The sequence below is a fragment of the Pleurodeles waltl genome, chromosome 1_2, assembly GCF_031143425.1.
Source record: "Pleurodeles waltl isolate 20211129_DDA chromosome 1_2, aPleWal1.hap1.20221129, whole genome shotgun sequence".
Taxonomy (NCBI): Eukaryota; Metazoa; Chordata; class Amphibia; order Caudata; family Salamandridae; genus Pleurodeles; species Pleurodeles waltl.
Window position 1 is genome coordinate 691,018,067 of NC_090437.1, and position 24,724 is coordinate 691,042,790.

A 24,724-nucleotide genomic window follows, 5' to 3' on the forward strand; every position below is an offset into this window, starting at 1 on the left:
CAGGACACCATATGGTCAGTCCCTGGCTTTGGTGTAAACAAATATATATATTTTTTTGTTTATTAATTTGTTTCTTTTTTAGGTGTACTCTTTGTGTGCTTGGGTTTAACAATACTAACGCAACTGTGACAAGAAGTCTTACAATAAAAAGTCTAGAACTGAAAACATGGCATCCTTAAAGACTTAAGCCCATCCGGCAAAAACAAATTTCGTCCCCATTTCTTTCAATTTCCTCAAAAAGATACCATACCCTTACCAAATGAAGGTCAGTAGGAATACAAAAGGGAAAGAGGTTTACAAAGGAAGTGACTCAACTATAAATACACTATTAAGCAATACATGTTAGTAGACATCATATAAGCAAATATACTTCAAAAACCGTTTTAGACTGATAATGTATGAACACGAATTTACATTGATATTCACCACCGTACACAGTACTGTTTCACAGGTAACACAGAATGTTGGATTAATCTAAAAAGGCATAGGCTCAAAAAGAAGCAGGAGCTTTCGAAAGATAACCGAACAGGCACTCTGACAGACACCAGAAATGACTGCCGTCTTACCAGTCTGTTTATGCGAACAAAGTCTTCTGGGGTTTTGGCCCACGGTGGAAGCTCGACGTCAGATACCACTGTCCCTTCATCCATCACTCCCAGATTATAATTATTGAAGTTGACAAACATCTCCGGGAGATAATAAAACTCTGGGATCAGCTCCTGTACACAGAGACAAGAGGTGTGTTACAATGCTGCAGTGATTACAGAAACAGACTCCTCACTCCTCCATTCATGAAAGCCCTGGGTTCTGGAAGCTCTAGAGGAGCTATTGCACAAATGGGCATTCCTTCAGCAAACTCACAAATCACTGTGCACAGAGTACGTGATGGGGGTGCATTACTAGTGCAGTATAAGGCGGGCAATGTAAACGTGCTGTTTCATCATTTTGGATAAATTATGCTTATTGTTGATCAGAAGTGTACACGATAAAAATAAAATAGAAGAAAATGAAAACGATAACAAAATGTTAATTGAAAAGTGAAACAATGCAAGAAAATCTGTCTGGAACCCACCACTGGGAAATCAGAGGCCGTTAAAACGCAAATAATAACACAAAAAAGACCACTGATCTGACGTAACACAATTTAATGTCAGTATAACCCAAACAATAGTAACGGTGAATTATCTTTAAGTTTTACGCAATCAATAGATTGGAATTTAAAGAAATAAAGGAAATAAACACGACACGTTGGTGGATTTAGCACGCGGGACCAAGAGTGGAATTATATTTCCCTTCAATAGGGGAAAACGACGTTTACAATTGCAACGGGAAATGCACCTCATATCAAACGGCCGGTGTTATATCCGTCTTCCTTTTAAGAAGCAGAAGCTGCACGGGGTGTAAGCAGAGCGCACAGGCTTGCCCTGGTGATTGTGTGCACTGGCCCAGCATCTAACCGTCGGGCAGCCCGGCAGATGAGGGCCGAAATCCAGTCATGCCACGGGTCAGTGCAGCAGTGCTCTCCACGTCCCCCCCTCAGGGCCAGCGCCAGGCGGACAGCTTTCCAGGCCCCTGGGCGCAGCGGGGAGGTCATCTGATTGAGGACAAGGTCAGGCCGGGACAGCCTGGGCAGAGACAGCTAAGCATCAAGTAGGAATTTAGCCACGTCACAGAACAAACCGCCGCGAGGCTTCCAGTCTCAGACCCCTTTGTTTATACTTACCCTAATTAAGAATGTGGTTAAAAGAAAAACGAACGTACACCACCACATCGCTTCAAAAACGGAGAGTGGTAACCCCCCCTCAGTACTGCACCGAGCATGCTGGAGTCTCCAGGAGTGTTTGGGCCAGGGTGCCTTCCTGCTCTCACGTCTGGCCATGTTTGGATCAATCTAGGTGCGGCCACACAACTGAACCGCTGGAGTACACGCAGACTCTCTCAACTTGGGTACAGAGACGGGGCAGGCATCTAGTGAGCCAGATTTGCTGACCATAAGCCTGCTCCTACTCCAGTGGTGCTCAGGAGGTTCCTCAGCATTCCAGAGGTGGGAATGGGGTATCCTCTGCCCAGTGTTTTAAACAGGGAGGTACTGTCCAGTACAGGGTACCTGCACTTCTTTAATTTGAAGGGAGAAGTACATGCACTTCTCAGCACTGTTGCAATACAGTACACTGGATGAGTACTGGAATTTCTCCAGAGTAAACAGATACTCTAAATAAAGAGTACCCGCAGTTCTATAATTCCATTTAAAGCACTGCCTCTGCCCACATCCCATGACAAGTTTGGGACCTGTAACCTGGTAAAAACATGACACGTCTGCTAGGAGAGGTTGCCTGGACGCCGCGTTGAGGGAGATAACTAAATTATCTGATGCACAGGAGCCTAAGCTAGATTACTCAAATCTGCTGCTGTAATGCCAGTATAGATTTGAATCCCTGTGCCAAAAGCGAGGTTTGGAAATTCCTGTGGGGTCCACATAGCATGGGCAACTGCACTGACGTATGAAGGAGATGTGCAATAGAACGCACACAGGTGTGAGCCTCTAGCGTCAAGAAGCCTCAGAGAGCTCGAGAGTGGAGTGAGACATCCACCGTTAACACTACAGAGGGATACCAGATCAAGAAGAGATCGACAGAGGTGGGTGAGTTAACAAATACAGAGAGAACCGCGCCAAGCGACCAGCTGGGCTCTAACAGCCCTTGCAGGAGCAGAGCTTTGGAAATGTACGGCATGCAAACCTTGCAACATACATCATGAATAGATATGATACAGACTCTTTACATTAAAAAAAAAAAGTATATTTCTTTAACATGCAGAAGAATTTCACCTTAATACATCAGATTACCTCACTGCATTGAGAAATATTTACTAAAAGTGATAGTTTTCAAATATGAACTTAGGAACATTACTCTCCTTCGCCCTGATAACAATGTTGTTAGTGATTTAAGAAGCACATCAGTAGTCATCTGTACCCTAGAGTAACATTATAGTCTTAAATCAAAACAAAAGAGGTTTTTGTACAACACACATCCTGAATGTACAAAATTAAAGATGTTTTTTGTATGTGATAACTAAGAAAAAGGAGGACTGGTAAAATAAAATATTTGCCTAGGATCACACAATTTGGATGAGCAAGTGAGTGACCACTATCTGGTTTCACATTACGCAGTTTAGCTACAAGATGGATGTCGCTTCTCTCCATTTTAACATCAAGTGTTTAAGATTTGTTTTTAATGCTTGGCGCATGAGAGTAGAGTTTGGATGGCAGGCAGAAGACACATGACATTGGCTCATTTTGTGCTCAAAGTTTCAAGAAGACATCAAGTCAAGTTTTCAAGTCAAGCCAAACTTGAAAAAGACCTCAAGATGAGCCAAAGACACGCTTTGGACCCGAATCTTCAGTGACTTGTGTACCAAGAACATACATCAGCAGAGGAGACAGTACCTGGCAGAGTACCGGCCGCTACAACTTGGGGTAAGGACTTAACTTCGGCTACAGGAAGAATCTGAGCTGAAGTCTCATCACAACCCCCAGACCATAATCTCGACTGGTACTGGAGCTGCTGGTACTCCCCTGTATCTCAGGTGCTAGCGCTCACCTTGCCAAGTGTGAACACAGCAGTGGGGTCAGGACCAGGACAAATGCTCCTTTCTGTGGGCAGGGTGGTGCAGCACCAGCTGACCAGCAACCACTGCAGGTATTGCCAGCAGACAAACTCAATCACTTGAGGACAGAAATGTAGAGTGGCATTGCAGCCCAAGAAGGGTAGGACTAGAGCACTCCTACATCAGGGGTGAGACAGTGAGCCGAACCGCAGGAGCTGACCCAGGAGACACACTTTGATTTCCCCCGCAGGGCCAAAGGCTGATGTATTCTATTATTGACTGAGTTTAGCATGGGTGCTGCACTCATTAGAGTCCCTGTGTGAGGGCGGGTGTACTGAAATTTTAGCTGAGTCTCAGGGTCACCAGTGCCACGAATAGCTCAATGAACCAGAGACTTAAATTGAAGTATCTTTTCTGCTAGAACCTCTGTAATGGGATTCAGCCATAAGCTTAGTTTTTCGCATCCCACAGTCTAGTCTCACCACCATGTTTTGACTTAGTTGTAGTTTGGAAATAGTTTCGGCAAGAAGCCCTAAACAACAGGCGTTAGAGTAATCGAGTCAGGACAGAACTGCTGTAACTACCAATAATGCTTTCATAAGTTTTAATTGGAAAACACATGCATCTGTAACTGAGTCAACCTGCTTCTCTGACAAAAAGTCTCTGTCAGGCCGAAGCCTAGATTTTTGAGCTTGTTAATGGGAGAGGGCAGTGCACCCTGCTGGCTCTGCCACAAACCAGCATTTCATACTTGGTATGGAATGCACATTAACACTTTGGTCTGGTTAGTTAGCTTTAAAATATTCAAGTTCACCCATGTCTGGAAGGCCAAAAAGCACAATTGAAGAGAATAATGAATTTCAACCTGAGGACGGACCAGTCAGCGACATACAGAGCAGGCAAAAAGAATCTAAGATGTTAACAAGAGGCCTCGTGTAGATACTGAATAGAACAGATGACAAGGACGATCCCTGTGGAACTCCACAATTGACTGTGAAGGAGACGGATCAGAAGGTGGGGAGGGGAAGTGATTGCTTATGTAATGTCTGAAAGGAGGAGAATAGGAAAGAGCTGAGCCCCCAACCACAGCTGCGCCCACTTGGTCAAGAAGAAGGAAATGATCAACTAAATTAAATGTGGAGGACAGGTCTAATAAAATGAGTCCAGTGGGATGGTCAGCATCAAGGTTCTTTCTCAAGTTACTGAGGACTGACTAAATGGCAGTTTCCATACCCATTTCTAGCCGATCTGAGCTTTATTGAAGCTTTTTGTGTTTTTTTCTATGAGGTTAGAGAGCCATTGGGCCTGATATTTCTCTCCCAGTTTAGCAACAACGGGACTAAGGAAGATATGCTTATAATTACTCTCCACTGTGGGATCAAGGGTTTGGTTCTTCAACAGCAGTTTTACTCCTCTTCCAATCACTGGGAACAATGACTTCGGAGAAGGGAGCATAGAGAAGCAGGATTCAGGTAGGTGTTATGGAGGGGCAAGGTATGTCAGACACTTCTAGCTAGGGAAGATTCACCACTGCTGCCTTTAATCACATTTTACCCGTTAAGGTGAGGCGTAGGGGCTGTATCTTCTCAAAGAAGAAAGAAGACACTCTGTAACACATCTCTTGGGAGGGAGGAACAACTGGAGATACAACTCGTAGGGCTAGCAAGCTGTTCAGCTAATTTGAACAACAAGCAGGTTGAACTGGTCGCCTCTTGAATCAGCTGTTCATAATAGCTGGTTTTGGCCTGATGTAGTGTATGCTTATATTGTCTCACCTGAGCTTTGAAGACTAGAAAAGTGCCCCTGCCAAAAAGATAAACAGCATCTTTTATCAGCCTTCCCAAAACAGGAGTTTTGCTGCCCCTAGTTCCAGCATACTACTGACTGGCTAATCTGGATGAGGGCCAGCATCTGGTTGAATGGGGTAGTATTTGTTCAAATACAGTACTTAGACAATTGTTTAGTGCCTCTGCCAGCTCTTCTGGATTGCTAGTCGGTGGGGACTGTAGGAAGCTGGCCCTCTATATACTATATTAAAATGAGATCTGGTGTGCACAGAGTCCAGGGGTTACCCAGAGGCTTGACAGAGGCTGAAGTACAAGTTACTTACCTTCGGTAACGAAATATCTGGTAGAGACATATTCTAGTTGCAGATTCCTTACCTTAGAATTTCTCCCAGGCATCAGACTGGATCCAGATATTTTTCTTCAAGCAATACCCTTGCACGTCGGTCGACTCTGCGGGCGTCGTGGTCGCCGTGATGATGTCGGGAGTAGTACATAGTCGCCGCCTAAGCGCAGTGAAATCAGTTTCTTTTAACAACTTTCCATGCCAAAGCGCAGAGCCGCTAAGAACACTGGGATTGGTGCACCAGAGCTAAGGACCTGAAGGGGGAATCCCTGTTCCTGGAAATCAGTTCATAAGCGGGGAGGATGGGTTGGTAAAGAATCTGCAACTAGAATATGTCTCTACCAGATATATCGTTACCAAAGGTAAGTAACTTGTACATCTGATAGAGACTTCTAGTTGCAGATTCCTTACCTTAGAATAGATATCCAAGCAATGCCATCCTCAGAGGTGGGCTGCGAACCAAGATCATACAAGAAAGACCTGCAGGACCAAACGACCAAAGTAGCCGTCCCAACGGACCTGACTGTCCAGGCAGTAGTGTTTAGCAAACGTGTGCAGGGACGCCCATGTAGCTGCCTGGCAGATATCCAGGATGGGAACTCCACGTGCTAATGCAGTGGAAGCAGCAGGGGGTTGCTTCTTCGCTAAAGCGTAGCACATCTTGATGCAAAGAAGTACCCATCAAGAGATGGTAAGTTTTTGCACCTTCTTCCCTTTTTTGCACCCACATACCCGACAAAGAGTTGATCATTCACTCGGAAATCTTTAGTACGATTAAGATAGAACGGCAACGCTCTTTTTGGGTCCAGACAGTGGAGTCTCTCCTCCTCATGAGAAGGATGTGGAGGTGCGTAAAATGTAGGCAAGGTGATGGACTGGCCTACATGAAAAGGTTTAACCAGTTTGGGAAGGAAGCAAGCCTTAGTGCGTAACACCACTTTGTCAGGGTGCACAGACAAAAATGGAGGCTTAGAAGAAAAAGCCCGAAGCTCACTCACTCTGCAAGCAGAAGTGATGGCAATAAGAAAAACTGTTTTGAAAGTAAGGAGCCGTACGGCACAATTGTGTATCGGCTCAAATGGAGTACACATTAAGTGAGTAAGTACAAAATTGAGGTCCCAATGAGGCATCATAAATGGAGTGGGAGGAAACAAATGGGTGAGACCCTTAAGATATCGACTAACAATAGGAGACTTAAAGAGTGAAGGCTGATCAGGCAACCTAAGAAAGGCTGAAATAGCAGATAAATAACCGTTAAGGGTGCCCAAAGCAAAGCCCTGTTGGGCTAAAGAAAGAATGAACAAAACAACCGCAGAGAGGGGGATCAACAGATTTGTTGGTACAACATGCCACAAATTTATGCCAACAACAGGCGTATACCATTGTGGTGGAGGGACGCCTGGCTGCCAAGATAACGTCACAGACTTCGGGTGGAAGGTGAAAAGCCGTCAACTGCCACGCACAATCTCTATGCATGAAGGCGGAGACTGGACAGGTTTGGGTGGAGAACAGTCCCCTGCTGCTGCAACAGAAGATCATCTTGAAGGGGCAGTCTGAGTGGAGGATCGGTGGCCATGCTCAATAGCTCTGGATACCATACTCTCCGTGCCCAGTCCGGAGCCACCAAGATGACTTGGACCCGTTCGTTCCTGATCTTCTTGAGAACTCTGGGCAGAAGCGGTATAGGCAGAAAGGCGTAAAGGAAGCTGGAGCTGAGAGAAACCATGCGCCACCTCCGGATGGAGATGACATTTGTGATCGGCTATGCATCGACACCTGAGTGCTCCTGCTCTGGTGTTCAGACAGCCCACCAGATGTTGAACCACCAGGGTAATGTCCTGATGTGTCAGCCATGTCTAGAGGCGTAGAGCTTCCTGACACAGCGTCCAAGACCCTATTCTGCCCTGTTTGTTGTAGTACCACATGCCGGTAGTGTTGTCTGTGAAACTTGCACTACTTTCCCTTTGAGAGAGGGAAGAAATGCTTTTAAAGTGAGCCTGATTGCCCAGATCTCAAGAAGAGTGATATGGAGTCCAGACTCTGCCAGAGACCAGAGGCCTCTGATCTCCCCCTCTCCCATGTGGTGGCCCCATCTCAGAAGTGACGCGTCCGTCACTATGGATAGTTCTGGCTGGGGAAGAAAGAGAGATCTGGCATTGACCCAATACGGATTTGAAAGCCACCACTGCAGGTCTTTTGCAGTCCCCTTCGAGAGCTAGACCATGTCTGAGAGATTTTCCTGATGCTGTGTCCACTGGAACTTCAAGTCCCACTGCAGAGCCCGCATACGTTATCAGGCATGTGTAACTAGCAGGATGCAGGAGGCCATGAGGCCCAGCAGCCTCAGAGTCAGTCTCCCCTGAAATCCAAGATAGAGGCTGAAAGATCGGAATCATAGCCTGAATAACCTGGACTCGCCTTTTCAGAAGGATAGGCCCGAAACTGTACTGTGTCAAGAACATCTCCAATGAAAGGGAGCATCTGAGAGGGAGTCAGGTATGAGTTTGGCACATTTATAAGGAACCCCCACGTGTGCCGGAGGTTCGCCGTAGTCTGAAGGTGGGAGATGACTTTCTGGGGCGAGTCCGCCTTCAACAGCCAGTCGTCGAGGTAGGGGAAGACTAAAACCCCAACCTGCGCAGATGAGCTACAACCACCACCATCACTTTCCTGAACAGCCGAGGGGCGCTGGTAAGGCCGAAGGGGAGCACGGTAAATTGAAAGTGCTTGTGACCTACCACGCATTGTAGGTAAAGTCTGTGGGCAGGAAGGTTTGGAATATGGAAATAAGCGTCCTGCAAGTTCAACGCTAACATCCAGTCTTCTGGGTCCAGGGCAGACAGGACCTGAGCCAGGGTAAGCATTTTGAATTTCTCCTTCTTGAGGAAGAGATTGAGGTCCCAAAGGTCTAGAATAGGATGTAATCCCTTGTCTTTTTTGGGCACCAGAAAGTAGTGGGAATACCAACCACAACCTACTTCTAGTGCAGAGACCCTCTCTATGGCTCCCTTGGCCAAGAGAGCAGCAAATCCTGGTGGAGAAGTGCCAAATGATCCTCCGGTATACGGCTGACTGATGGAGGTATGGATGGTGGGGCAGATTTGAAAGGGAGGGAGTAGCCCCCTCGAACGATCTGCAAAACCCACCTGTTCGTAGTGATGGATTCCCAGAGGGGCAGGTGATGGTGAATCCTGCCACCAACTGGAGCAGAGTGAGGGGACGGACTAGGAGGGTTTGGAGGCTGCACCAGGGGTGGACTGGGCAGACCTCTGGTTCCCTGTCCCACGAGCACGTGGGATTCCGTGACCCACGCCACGCAGCGGCTGAATAGCATGGGTGGCATGGTTGGTGGGAAAGGGATGCAACAGTGAGTCCCTTCCATGGCCTTGAAAGGGGAGAACGGAGGACTGTTGGGGATGAGGGGCAGTGGAAAGGCTGAGGGACCGAGCCGTAGCCCGGGAGTTTTTGAACCTCTATAAAGCAGAGTCCGTCTGGTCTCCAAAGAGACGGAAGCCATCAAAGGGCATGTCCCTAAGAGTCTATTGGAGATCCCCTGAAAAAACAGATGTACGTAACCAGGTGTGGTGTGGTGTCGTCGCAACTGATCTACCTAGATAGGCAGTCGTGTCCAGCCCACATCTGATAGTGAACTTTTCTGCGTCTCTCCCATCGGTGACAGCTTGGGAGACAATAGCACTGGCGTCCTCCGGTATCTGTGGCAGAACTTGGGTGACCGTATCCTACAGAGAGTGGGTATAGTGGCCCAAAAGGCATGCGGTGTTCACGGACCGGAGCGCGGGACTGGAGGAAGAAAACATCTTCCCAAATTGCTCCAGCCTTTTTGATTGCCTATACGGAGGTGCGGAAGGGAATGCACCAGAGGATGAAGATGCCTGGATGACAAGGCTCTCAGGCATGGGGTGTTGGGACAGGAATTTAGGGTCATTTGAGGTGGGCTGATGGCAGCGTGCAATAGTCCTCTTCACAGGAGCCCTTGTGTAGGGTCTGGACCAAGTACCCAAAAGGACATCGGTGAGGGCTTCATTGAATGGAAGAAGAGGCTCAGGTGTGGAAGCCCCTGGTTGAAGCACCTCCATCAGGAGATTAGACCTGACCTGAAAAGTAGGCAGCTCAATGCTGAGGACCTCAGCTGCTCTGACCACCATGGAATAAGTTGCTCCCGCCACCGTAGCCATGGTAGGAGGAGACAGCATGCCAGCGTCTGGAGATGTATTTAGACCACTGGCCTCAGCCAACTCCTGTGCCCAGTCCAAGTTAGGGTCATCCTGGTATTCATAAGGGTCCAGGGACCCCACCCCCCGGCCCTCCCCCAAATTTGAACCCATAAGAATAAGGGTCTGAATCCAACCTGGGGTGAATAGGCCCTATCGAAGAAGGAGGCAGCAGTGGCTGATGTCTGTCTGACTCCGAGTCGTCGGGGATCAGGATTGGGTTGACGTCAATGGTGGGCACCACTGACGTCGGGTGCGTCGACAATCAAACTTGCGTCGTGGAAGGTCTCAATGGTACAACAGGCCTCGGTGTGGATCTGAGAGATGATCTGGAGGGGACTTTGGTGGCCGTAGCCGCCAGCACGGAACCCAAAGGTGCCATATCTGGGTCAGGCTGCCCAAAAATGAGACGCATGGCCTCATAAAACTCCTTTAGTTGGGCAGGGGTCACCCTGGCTCCCGGAAAATCGGGGAGGCACGAAGCGGACCCAGAAGCAGGCTCCAAAGACAGAGGCCTCGACCTTCGAGACTCCTCCCATGTCGCATCAGCCAAGCAATGGGGCGAAGTCGAAGGGTGAAGGGATAGCTTTGACTACTTCTTAACTTGACTTAAAGAAGACGAGTGGTGGTGGCTCTGCGACTGGTCTCGAGGCCTTCCCCTCAAGCGAGACCGGGACCTACGTGGAGTTGAGAACCGGGAAGCCATAAGCTTGAAGGACCTCTCCCTCAAGGCCTTCGGTGCATGGACCGGCACTCAAGAGCACGACTTTGGGTCGTGGTCGCGCTCCAGTCACCACAAACAGACCCGATGCGCATACATCACTGACATCATGTGGTGACAGTCCTCATACGGTTTGAAGCTGGTCTTCAGGGACATCCCTCGACGCACCAAAAACTCACAAAAAGTGGACAAAAGAGTCAAAGTCAGTCAAAAAGTGACCAAGGGTAGCTCTCTCAGCATCAGCGTGTGGCGCAGAAAGAAAATAACTGATGTGTCTGCGCTGAGGCGGCATCTATGTACTACTCCCGACGTCATCTTGGCAACTACGATGCCAACGACACCCACAGAGTCGACTGACACCACCTACTGACGCGAAAGAGTATTGCTCGAAGAAAACATCTCCGTATCCAGTCTGACACCTGGGGGAAAATTCTAAGGTAAGGAATCTGCAACTAAAAATCTCTATCAGATTATCTGCAACACACAGACAGTGGGATGAGCAGGTGGGAGAGGAGGCTGAGGTGAAGGGGTAGGACTGAATCAACCTAGGTTAGTGACATTGCCCTGGAGCCGTGGAAGTGAGGCAGGTTCAGGTGCAAATTAGATTTATGCTGTTTTTGATGCAGGGGGAAGGAAGAACTATATCAGAATGGTATAATTTATCCTCAATAGCCGAGGTTTTGTGACAGCCAGGTGGTGAGACTTCGAAAGATGCACATGGAGTATATGAACAAAAAGAACAGCATCTTGAGGCATCAAATAATACATAGTGATAGTGAGCAATTCTTCAGATCTGAGGGCACAGAGTTAATCAGTGCCATAGGAGGCTTTTTCTCCTACAGTATATTGTGCAGGTCACAGCTATTTAGCTGCGGATCGTGCTTTGATGGGGATCAATTTAGAAGTTGCGAACTGAAAGAGATGTGCTCATTTGCCAATCCATGGTTGTTGTATGCTGAAGTAGCTGCAAAGTGTGAATCTCCCTCTTTGTTACCAGCTTATAGTAAGAGGCAGAACTCCACGCAAGTACCAGAGGAGAGATAGAATTGAATAAAGTATAATGTGGTACTGGCTCGATGAGGGTAAAACACTATTGGGGTCATTCTGACCCTGGCGGTCTTGGACCGCCAGGGCAAGAATGACGGAAGCACCGCCAACAGGCTGGCGGTGCTTCATCTCCCATTCTGACCGCGGCGGTAAAGCCGCGGTCGCACCGCCGGGGCCGGCGGTGTCCCGCCGATTTTCCCCTGGCTGTGATAATCCGCCAGGGCAGCGCTGCAAGCAGCGCTTCCCTGGGGATTATGACCCCCTTACCACCAGCCTGTTTCTGGCAGTTTACACCGCCAGGAAGAGGCTGGCGGTAAGGGGTGTCCTGGGGCCCCCTAACAGGGCCCCGGCCTGCTTTTCACTGTCTGCATGGCAGACAGTGAAAAGCGTGACGGGTGCAACTGCACCCGTCGCACGGCCGCAACACCGCCGGCTCCATTTGGAGCCGGCTCCTGTGTTGCGGCCTCATTCCCGCTGGGCCAGCGGGCGCTAACATGATTAGCGCCCGCCGGCCCACCGGGAATGTTGGAATGTGGGCCGCGTCATTGTGGCCGCCTGGCGGGCGGCGGTAGCCGCCCGCCAAGGTCAGAATGACCGCCTATGTCCTTGCTTACCCTCACTGTAAGCAACTACATATTGTTTTTACAGTTCCACTCTCCACAAGCTGTGTGTAGTACCCCGGAGTCTATCTTGCCATGTAGTATCTTTAATCTTCATGCGGTCAGTCACAAGCAATGTGGGGCCTGTCTGCAGGTTCTCCATACGTATGAAAATTGATGTCCCTCAGCGGTATCTTTTCAGATTCTTCACGGCTATTTGCTTCGGAAGCAATTAAACACTTTCCTTTTAAATATAATGGTATGTGTTAATTGGTGTTGGGCGTTATTGTGCATTTGTAATGTTAATTGAAGATGGTGGTTTGGGGTTCTATTGCATGTATTTAAATCTGTTGTGTTGCACTGATTCCGCAAGACCTGCCGTACGGTGCTTCATGAGACGGGCCGGCAATGCTCCTGTTTTTTAAAAGCCCTACAAAGGATGAACAAAATAAATACAGGGTTGTTTACGAGTGCTCGAGATCACTGCAACTATAGCTCTTGCTGCGCCTATATTAAACATGTGCCTGTAAGCGTATCTGTGCTGCTTTTATATCCACTCATAACAATCATTAAACATGTGCCTGAAGTGTGTCTGTGCTGCTTTTATATACACATACAACAATATTCTTGAGTTCCTCTCTGCATGTGTTACTGGAGACTTCACACATCGTTACCTGCGCTCTCATTTGTTTCGACGAAGATCTGGAAGTGTTCAGCCTTTTCAAAGCCACGCCTGGGTATGTTTCTCAGAAATGATTTCCTTACAACAGGAACTCCAGAACGTCATCCGGTGAGAGCTTACGGCTGCTCAACACCATAAAACATGCTCAAAGCGTCCTGACCAACATCTTCAACAAGATGTTCAAAGTGCGCCATTGTTATAAGCTCAAAGCCATTTGATTTAAATACGTATGTATCTGTTTGGCCTTCAAAAGAGATCAATAAACGTAAAGGGAACCAGAAGTATGAAAATATGCTAACGCATATTTTGCGCAGTGAAGGCTCAAAGACGTTAGATGACTATTGTGGAAATTATTTCCTGATTAAAATCATATGTGCTTATTAATACGTTATTTACGATGAAAAAAAGTACATGCTGAGATGTGTAGACTATTGTTTCTCTGAACTAGGCCTCAACTAGAACTCAACTCCATTTTGTAAAACATGGCTGATGTTTCACAATGTTCATTGCATGTTTATATTTTTCATTGACACCCCATGCAGCAAAATGTGCACTGCTTGATTTGTAATATGTTGTACTCAAACAATCTGGACTAAGCCTTTAGAAACTTTAAGGTTGTCTCTGCTTGCACACTGTATTGTATTCACTAATGAGCCTTTTTATTGTTTATGTAACTATATTTGTCCTGACACCTGCGATGACATTAGATTAGAAGGGGTGCATTATTATTCATAATAGTACTATGTTTGTTTATATTATATGACATTCTATAACGCTGAACTGAGAGTTGCTGTAATCTTGATACACTTGCTCATCTCATGCTGGCTTTGCAGTTTCTATTACTTTTTATGGTGAAATTTGTGATAAAAACCCTTGAATTTGGGGGTAAAGAACAAGTTACTTACCTTCGGTAACTATATATATCTGGTAGAGACATATTCTAGTGCAGATTCCTTATCTTAGAATTTCCCCCAGGTTTCAGACTGAATCAGGAGATTTTTCTTCGAACAGTGCCCCTGCGCACCATTAGGTGGCGTCGGTCAACTCCGCAGGCATTGTGGCCGTCGTGATGACGTGATGGTCATATATAAGTACCACCCTGGCACGTGGATGTCAGTTTCTTTTCACGACTTTCCACACCAGTAGCAAAGAGCCACGAAGAACATTGAGAATCGTGCAGCAGAACTAGGGCCCTTAAAGGAAAGTTTCTGTCCCTAGAAATTCACAGAGCGAGGAGGATGGGCAGTTCGGTAAGGAATTTGCAACTAGAATATGTCTCTACCACATATATCATTACCGAAGGTAAGTAACTTGTTCATTTGATAGAGACTTCTAATTGCAGATTCTTTACCCTACAATAGATACCCGAGCAATACCATCCCCGGTGATGGGCTGCGAACTAAGATCAGACCAAAAAGTCCTGCAGGACTGAACAGCCGAAGCAGCCGTCTCTGCGGACCTGATTATGTAGGCAGTTATGTTTAGTGAACATGTGCAGGGGTGCCCACGTCGCTGCCTGGCAGATATCCAGGACTGGAACTACACGTGCTAATGCTGTAGTAGCAGCACTTGCTCTGGTGGAATGCACAAGCAAACCCTCGGGAATTGCTTTTTCACCAAAGGGTAGCACATTCTGATGCAGAGAACTACCCATTGCGTGAAGGTCCTCTTCTGCACCGCCCTTCCTTTTTTCGCACCCACATAACCCACAAAGAGTTGATCATACACCCGGAAATCTTTAGTACGAATGAGGTAGAACGCCAACGCTCTTTTTGGATCCAGGTGGTGGAGTCTCTCCTCATCATGAGATGGAAGTAGGGATGTGTAAAAAATAGGCAAGGTGATTGACTGGCCTACATGAAAAGGTGTCACCACTTTGGGAAGGAAGCAAGCCCTGGTATGAAGCACCACTTTGTCCGGATGGACATCTAGAAATGGTGTCTCTAAAGAGGGCGCCTGGAGCTCACTCACTCTGCCAGCAGAGGTGATAGCAATGAAGAAGGCAGTTTTAGGTCAAGAGCCACAGTGGACAGTTGAAGAGAGTTTTGAAAGGAGCACACATGAGATATGTGATGACCAAGTTCAAATCCCACTGGGGCATTATGAACAGGATAGGAGGGAACATGTGGGTGAGTCCTTTAAGAATCCTCCGGAAGCCTAAAAAAAGGCAGAGATGCCAGACAAATAACCTTAAAGGGTGCCCGGCAAAGCCCTGATGGGCTAGAGAGAGAATGAAGAGGAGAACCTCTGAGAAAGGTGATCCACAAACATTTTGATACACCATGCCATAAATTTATTCCAACAAGAGGTGTATGCTGTTTTGGTGGAGGGACTTACTGGCTGACAAGATAACATCACAGACTTCGGGCGGAAGGTTAAAAGAAATCAACTGCAACTCCTCAATCTCCATGCAAGGAGGCGAGGACTGGATAGGTTTGGGTGAAGAACCGTCTCCTGCTGCTGTGACAGAAGATACTCCTGAAGTGCAGTCTGATCGGAGGATCAATGGCCATGCTCAAAAGCTCATGATACCAGACTCTTCATGCCCAGTCCAGAGCTAAAGGATTACTTAGGCCCGGTCATGCCTAATCTTCTTCAGAACTCTGGGCAGAAGTGGTATTGTGTGAAGGAGTAAAGAATGCCTGAGCTCCACGCATGATGAAAAGCGTCGCTGTGCGAGTGCCACCTTGTGCAAAACAACTGACATTGCACATTCTCTGCAGAGGCGAACAGATCTAACCAAGGCAATCCCCACTGCTGAAAGAGACGTTGCACCAGCTCCGGATGGAGATGCCATTCGTAATTGACTATGCATCGATGGCTGAGTTCGTCTGCTTTGGCATTCAGGGAGCCCAGCAGGTGTTGAAGAACCAGTGAAATGCCCTGGCGTTCCAGCCATGTCCAGAGCCAAAGAGCATCTTCACAGAAGGCCCACAACGCCACTCCATTCTGATTGTTCAAGTACCACATGGCGGTGGTGGTGTCGGTGAACACCTGCACCGCTATCCATTTGAGAGAGTGAAGGAATGCTTTCAGTGCAAGTCGGATCGCCCTGAACTCCAAAAGGTTGATGTGGAGCCCAGACTCCGCTGGAGACCATTGGCCTCTGATCGCCGCCTCTCCCATGGAATAAATCACCACAAATTACTAGATAGGTGACCCACCCTTAGGAGGTAAATAATGCACTAGATATATACAGTAACAATCTGAATTAGGCATAGAAAAGGTTAGAAAACAATGCAAACAGTAATAACCAATAGTGACCCTAGGGGGAGCACAAACCATATACTAAAGAAATGGAACACGAACAAGGTACCCTCAACTAAGTAAGTAAAATATGTAGAGGGGAGCTGGGAGTACTAGAGAACCACAAAGGTAAGTAGCACAATACCTCCAGCGACCAGGAATGCAGGAGTAAAACACTAGATTTTCCCCAAACCACCCAAAAGGAGGAAAAGAAGAAAAAGAAGACGCAAAGTGTCCACAGGAGCAGAGGCAGCACCCACAGGAGTCCCACAGGACGGGGACACAGAAGTCACACAGAACCACGGAGGAGGCTGTGCTTTGCAGGATGGAGTGCTGGGGGCTGGAGCTATATGTCGCCTGAAGATCCCTTGGAGGAGATGCAAACAAGCCGTGGTAGCTGCAAGAGATGCAGTGCACGGGGGTACTGCCCTGCGTGGGAAGGCAAAGTTTTACTTCCACCAAAGTTGGACAGCTGGCAGAGAGGACCAAGAGGACTACTCCCTGATCACCACCCGTGATGCAGGATCCACGCAGCTCAGCTAGTCACCGCTTGTTGTAGGTGCCTGCAGTTGCAGAGAAGTGACTTCCTTCACTCTAAGGGAGATTAATTCTTCTTCTTGTGCAGGCTGAAGAGTTGCAGTCTTCTGGGGATGCACGGCAAGGAAAGTGTTGCAAAGCTGGCAGGAGCCATGGAAACAATATTGCTGAAGAGTCCTTTCTTCTTGGAAGCAGCTTGTCGGGTCCTGGAAGTTCCAGTCGTAGTTCCGGAGGCCAGAAGTTGAAGTAAAGGTTGCAGAGGAGTCCTGCTGGAATCTTGCAAGCCGAATCTGAGGACCAACCCAGAGTGCACGGAATCATACTTCCGATACTTGCAGTAGTATTGGGGTATGATTCGGACATGTTTGATATCAAACTTGCCCATGTTCAGGTAGTGACCTATGTCCAGTACACATATAAAATGGCATCCCCACACTCACAAAGTCCAGTAAAATGGGGTGGAGTTTAGGGAAGCACCTCTGCTAGTGCAGGTTTGCCCTCACACACAGGTAACTGCACCCTAATCCTCTGGGCTGAGAGGGTCTGCCATAGGGGTGATTTGCAGTGACCTGTAGTGAAACTGGGTGCGTGCACCCGGTTCACGCAGACTGCAATGGCAGGCCTGCGGAACCCTTTGCATGGGCTTCCTATGGGTGGCAGAATAACTACTGCAGCCCATAGGAATTCCCTTGAACCCCAGTGCCCTGGGTAGCTAGGTACCATATACTATGGACTTACATGAGGGATCAGTATGCCAATTGTGGGAAGAAAAAGGTACAATTTGAAGGAGCGAGCAAAACTACTGGGGTCCTGGTTAGCAGGAACCCAGTAGACATAGTCAAACATACTGACAACAGGCAAAAAATGGGGATAACCATGCCAAGAAAGAGGGCACTTTCCTACACAGAGGATAAGCCCGAAACTGCACTGTGTCAGAACAGCTCCGATTAAAGGGAATGTCTGGGAAGGAGTCAAGTGTGACTTCAGCACGTTTATAGTGAACCCCAGCGAACGCCGGAGGTTCCCCGTAGTCGGGAGGCGGGAGACGACTATGTGGGGCGAGTTCGCCTTCAACAGTTTAGTCGAGACTGAAATCCCTAACCTATGTAGATGAGCTGCAACCACTATATCACTTCCGTGAACACCTGAAGGGCACTGGTAAGGCCGAAGGGGAGTACGGTGAACTGAAAGTGCTCGTGACCTACCACAAATTGCAAGTAATGTCTGTGGGCCGGCAGGATGAGTATGTGGAAATAGGCATCCTACAAGTCCAATGCTATAATTCAGTCTCCAGGGTCCAGGGCAGACAGGACCGGAGCTAGAGTTAGCATTCCGAACTTCTCCGTCTTGAGGAAGAGATTGAGGGACCAGAGATCTAGGATAGAATGAAGGCCCTTGTCCTTTTTGGGCACCAGAAAGTAATGGGAATATCAACCACAACCTACTTCTGGCGCAGGGACCCTCACTATGGTTCCCTCGGCCAAGAGAGCCTTGACTTCCTCGTGGAGAAGTGCCAAATGATTCACAGACAGATGATTGAATGATGGAGGCATGGTCAGAGATGAAGTCTTGGAGGGGAGGGAGTAGCCCCTTCAGACAATTTGCAACACCCACTTGTCCGTGGTGATGGATTCCCAGTGGGGCAGGTGATGGCGAATCCTGCCACCAACTGGTCCAGGACGTTCCAACGGACTAGGAACGTTTGGAGGTAGTGGAGAGGGTGGACTGGGTGGACCGCTGACTCCCTGATCCACAAGCAGGTGGCATCCCGTGGCCGCACTGAGACTGTGAAGCATGCGCGGGCCGGTGACCGGGTGGAAATGAACACGGCTAGGTGCCCCTTTCTGTAGCCACAAAAGGGGTGAAAAGTGGACTGTGGGGGCAAGGAGCAGCTACGATGCCAAGGGACCAAGCCATGGCCCGGGAGTCCTTAAATCGCTCTAGCGTTGTCTGCTTTGTCTCCGAAGAGAAGGGTGCCATCAAAGGCTGGACATTCCCTGAAAAGCCAAATGTCCTCAACCAGGCATAGCTCCTCAGGGCCACTGTAGATGCAACTGATCCACCTAGTGAGTCAGTTGTATCCAGTCCACAACAAATCATGAACTTTGCTGCACCTCTCCCATAAGTAAAAGCTTGGGAGAGAACCTCCCGAGCCTCCTCCGGGACTTAAGACAGCACCTGTGCGACCGTATCTCCCAGAGTGCATGGGAGTATTGGCCCAAAAGGCATGCAGTGTTCACTGACCGCAGCGCTAGTCTGGCAGAAGAAAACATTTTCTTTCCAAGGTTATCCAGTCTTTTTGATTCCCCTATCCGGGGAAGCAGAAGGGAAAGCGCCAGATGATGAACATGCCTGGATCACAAGACTCAGGCATAGGATGTTTGGTCAGGAATTTTGGGTCAGTCAGTGCAGGCCAATGGCGACGGGCAAGCATCGTATTCACAGGAGCCCCTGTGTTTGGTTTGCACCAGGTACCCAGTAGGACGTCCGTAAGGGCTTCATTAAAGGGAAGGAAGGGTTTCGAACTGGAAGCCCCAGGCTGAAGCACCTTGGTCAGGAGGCTAGTCCTGACCTCCACAGAAGGAAGTTCGAGGTCTAAAACCTCAGCAGCCCTTCTTACCACCATGGTGTATGAAGCTCCCTTCTCCACAGCAACGGTAGGGGAGAAAGCATGCCAACATCAGGAAAAGTATCTAGTCTGCTAGCGTCGGCCATTTCCTAAACCCAGTCCATGTCAGGGCCAAGCTGGTATTCTAAAGGGTCCAGTGACCCCTCTACATTTTCCCCATGTCCATACCCATAGAAAGAAGGGGCTTGATCCACCCTGGGCCCAGAAGAGCCCATGGAAAACAGAATCGGAGTTGTGTGATGCCATTCTAGCTCTGGGTCGTCAGGGATAAGTTTAAGATCGACGTCGACCTACTGATGGGAGTAACAACGTCTTTCCCGACACCGGGGAAAGTCGCATTGGCACGACACGACTGCCATTGGTACGGATCCAAGAGAGGATCCGGAGGTGTCCCCCAGAGTAGGGGCCAAAGGTGCTAGCGTGGAACCCAAGGGGGCCGTCACTGACTCCCCTGGTCCCAAAGGCACTGAGGACAGGTCAGTCGGCCCAGAGCATCGATGCTCTTCCTGCATCACATCGTCCGAGGTGAAGTCGGGTGCCAGACCGCCATGAGCTTCAGAGAACTCTCCCTGAAAGCCTTCGGGTTCATGGCCTGACACTCTGAGCATGACTTCAGGTCGTGGTTGCACGACAGACACCAAAACCAATGAGATTTGGATCCGTGACTAACATGATTCAGTGACAAGTGTCACAGGGATTAAAACCCGTCTTCCGGGACATCCCTCAACGCATCCAAAACTCGTCAAAAAGTATTCGACAAGAGTGTTGCAGTTAATCAAAAAATGGTAAGGAATCTGCAACTAGAAGTCTCTATCAGATCTTTTTTAATCTCTACTTGGGATGCTGTCCGATTCTCTACTGATTTACTACATATTTTAGACTATGTTTATTTTTGTCAGATTTTGTTCATTGTTGCATCAATATTAATGCTAAAGAGCCTCCATGATAATTGATTTCTAGGTCATTTGCCTGATTTATTGAGAATGCTATATTTTACCTTTCTACACTGCAGTTTAAGGAAACACTTGCAGATCCAGCAGCCAGAAAGGCTGCAATATCTCAGACTAGTGAATGTATACAGTATGTGTAGCAAACTGATGTATTTCCTGTGCCTATTCTTAAAATCTATCTATGTGTCAGGAGCGGACATTTAATGTTGAAAAATCGACGAGAATCAAACCGAATTGTAAAAGGGATCCAGAAGAAGTGTGGAGGGACAGCATCAGGAGAGTTTATGGCACTGAAATTCTTACTCCCTCTGCCCCAACTTAGTACATCTCTATCACGTCATGTTTTGTGCCACAGTGGACCACTGGTGTGCACCTTTCTTTTCTCCTACTTTCACTTCTATGTCACCTGCCAAGCTCATAATATTGGTAAAGGGATCAAGAATACTCCGGCTGACCACCCAACTCCCTTCTTGGGGCCACTTCATCCATCCGAGAATGGAGTTTATTCAGGTGCTGACATTACTGTAGCCAAGATGATGTGGAGGAAATTCATTTCCCCTTTGGAGTGGTCCTGCGCATTTCCAGTGAACACTGCTACCACTTCTTTTCCTCTGTTATTCAGGGAGTATGCAATGCTCTAGGGGTTAAAGAGCATTTCCATTACACCTATCACCCAGAGTTATCAAGGAAATATGAACAAAGAAATTCCACACATAAATATTCGATAGCTACCATATGCTAAGAGACAACTGAGGTGATCTGATACCCTGATCTTGGCATCCTGGTCAATCTGAGCAATTCATTTGCAGAGAACAAAACCTCTTTGACCCCTTATCCTCACCACCAACATCATGTTCAATGTCGGGGACCCTCGGCTTGGATTCACTCCATTCACTGTAGAAGAGCATCTGCACTCTCTGTACATCAATCCTGCTGCATCTGCTGTGCCTCTCGCATCCATCAAGTGTTTTGCTGACTGACGTGCTCCACTAAACTAGCCCCTATGGAGACTGTAGGGAGGGGCTCTGCTACAGCCCACTTCAACAGCCACAAGATAACCTCATCACTACAAGCTCTGCCCGAGGCGATCAGCTGGCCACCCACTAATAGACTCCATTGTGGATCTGGTTGTTATTTTTTGCTGCAATTCTTATCATTTGGATTTCTGCATGGCATCTCATTGAACTTGGGCTTGGCATACATGTTAAGAGCATGCACTAAACCATCTGCCCACCGAAGGAGTCACCACCTTGTCTACCAGGAGAATATATACTTGCACTTGGAGAACTATAGACAAGGGTTGAATCTCTCATCCTGCTGGACTTGCATTCACTTACCCACTCATGGCCCTTTTAGAGGAGGGACGGGGGGACAATACTTTTCATGTCCAAAGAAGCAAATAGCCTTGATCACAATTTTTATGGGCATCACAAAGAAGCGTGTAATGAAGTCCCCACACAAATAACTTTGCACTTGATGAAAGTATTCAGCCTGCTGCCATTCACTATGGCTACCCTGTCATTGGCATGGACTATGAGACCCGTAATGACACTATCTTTGTGGGCCAAGGTCTCTAAGTTTATGAAGATTATAGAAGAGTGTGGAATATTATTTGTCTGTGGTAAACAAGCCTAGACCCGGTTGCTGAAAGACTGGTCTGGGAAAGCTACTCTGCCAATGTAGATCCTGCCCTCTGCCACAATCTTGATCAGTTTTTGCATCACAAAGACTGCCCCAGGTCATTAAAAAACTAACTACTCCTTCTCCATTCTCTTCTCCATTTATGGAATTGACCACACTATCCACGAAATATGAGGTAATACCAAAGACCAGGCAGCGGTATTGAATACTGCAGTCATAGCACTGGTACTTCTTTCTGGTCAGTTAAATGCTCAAAGACCGTCATTTTACAAAAGTGAATGGCTCTGGATTTCGTTTAGGTTGCCAAGGGTGGTGTACGTGCCATACTGTGTTCCAGGTATTGTACATGTATTACAAACATCTCACTTAGTGTTCATGAACAGGGGTATCGCATTGGGGGAAGTGTTACAGCATTGAATAAAGTCCACAATGGGTTTAGCTTAGATGGGAGCAATATGTGGTCCTGGCTGAAAGGGATATGGTGATGGGTTTGGGGGGGGGGGGGGGGTGAAGGTTTTAAAAATAAAACTGTATTAATTTTAGTGCTGGTTTATTTTCTCATACAAAAACATACATGCACTATTTATTGTCTAACAACCAATAAAGACATCGACTACACATTTCCACTGACCATTGCTAAAGACGATGAAAGTAGCAACAGAAATTATGAGTGTGCAATTAAAAATGAAATAAAAATGATTCTGGAATTGAATAGACTGAAGGTAATAAAATGTTTGCAAATAGAGGTGCAAAAGGGAGGCAACTGTGAACTCATTTTTGTTAAGGCATGCTGATGTAGTGCTTTATTAGCAAATTGCCTTCCATGCTGTTTAGCCTGCAACCTTTTAACACACGTATGTTACACCTATTCATTCAGGCTTTCTTGCTTCTGATATGCACAGCCTCGCTTTCATACTTGGCACTCTAAAACGAGAATTCAGAATGCAGATCATTTCATGCATCTTAATTTCAAGGTCTTTTGCCCACTTCTCATTAGAAAGAAGAACATCTGCTAACTCCTCCTGTCTAATTTAATTGTCCGTTTCTGTCACCTGAACTCTCCTTCGTTTGCCTATTTGAAGAAAATGTATAAAAGTGGGGAAATGCTCACTAGCTTTGGGAAGGCAATGACCTGCCTCCCCTTGCCGTGGTAGCTTTTTTGTCTTCTTATTACTGCATATTGTGTGTGTTTCATACGTCAAGAAGTCTTGGAGCTACTGTTTAATGGTATGATGCGTATGGCTTAAAAACGGAGGGTTGCATCATAAACTTGGCGAGCTTTGGGCAGAGAAGAATAGAAGGTGTAAAGAAGTAAGAACTGGAGACGAAAAACACGGCCAGTGTCCAGCATAGCTTCATTTGACAGACACAGGCTCCTATTTACACGAATGGAAAGTAAAATGGGGAGTACGTGCATCTGCCTGGGTGAAGTGAGTGCAACACATGCATGAGTGGCAAAGAGCAGGCAACACTCTAAGAAAAACACCATTAAAGGACTATGTGGTCACCAGTAAGAACCATCTCACTTCCAACCCCTAACTATAACGTCACTTTAACCTTTGCTTTTTTTCCAGTGAAAATAACATGTTATTTAGAGCAAAGGTAATAATAAACGCAGATTCACATATGTATCATTGCAGTGCAAAGGTAAAATTCTAGGTATTGCCATAGGACAGCAAAACTGACAAGAGAAAAAGTTGTTCCAGCTCCACACACTGCATGTAATAACTACACAGAGAAACAAATCTAAAAGCTCCTATTAGAAATAACTCTCCTAATTGTGGCTGTTGAAGTGGGTGGTAGTCAATGCTATTTTTATCACACTGCATCCTAGAATTGATTAAATACCTTTTGTTAAAAGAAATATAAACGGGAAAAAATTCCATTGCATAACCGTATATGCTGATGTGCAGACTTCTAACCAGTGTTGAAGGTGGTCATCACGATATACTAGAGCTTCACCTCTCATGAATCATGGCCTCCTCCAACACTCATCAGCGGTAATAAATAGCATGTTGCACTCTCCACACACAGGCGCGGGCACACACATTTAGATATAAAATGTTGAAGCTTTAATATCCTTTTTAAAAAATAAATTAAAAAAAACACCACCTAAAGCTTTTTTCTATTTTAAACTTACAAGTTGCTTATCATTGATAACGCTCTTTCCTGAAGAGAAGTTATGTAACTGCAGATCCATCTTCTTTTGAATACTCCCCAGGCATCAGGCTGGATCCAGAAACTTTTGAGCACTTCTGCATACCAGTAGGTGGTGCCGTGTGGCTTCGTACTGACGCTGTTTAGACCCGGAAAAGACATACAGTGCCTATATACACCACTCCAACATGTTCACGTCAGCTCCTTTTTAGACTATCTAGGCCCCCAGATGGAGAGCCGCAACAGCAAATTGACTTTGACCAATGAGTAGTTTTGTAGACTTGGGATCTTATTAAAAGGATAGATGCCAATTCACAGAATGGAGAGGATGGGGGGGGGGGAGGGGTCAGAGGGGAATCTGCGATTAGATAGCATCTCTACCAGGAAGAACATTACCAAAAGTAAGTAGCTGGTTCTTCCGATAGGTACCTCTAACCACAGATTCCTCACCTTTTGAATAGATGCCTGAGCAGTACCTATTAGGAGGTGGGCCTGTGAACTGGCTCAGACTAGAAGGTCCTGTAGGACTGAGTGGGCAAAATGCCCC

The 24,724-nt window shown here is 47.1% G+C and overlaps 1 protein-coding gene across 3 annotated transcripts in view; it reads right to left on the bottom strand.

Annotated features, from left to right (window-relative positions):
• LRBA (LPS responsive beige-like anchor protein) overlaps nt 1-24,724 on the bottom strand; it is a 1,864,610-nt gene that overhangs the window by 380,715 nt on the left and 1,459,171 nt on the right. For all 3 annotated transcript variants that reach the window (XM_069242641.1, XM_069242642.1, XM_069242640.1), the window contains exon 47: nt 567-719. In XM_069242641.1, coding sequence (XP_069098742.1) covers nt 567-719 — 153 coding nt within the window. The remainder of the gene's footprint in view (nt 1-566; nt 720-24,724) is intronic.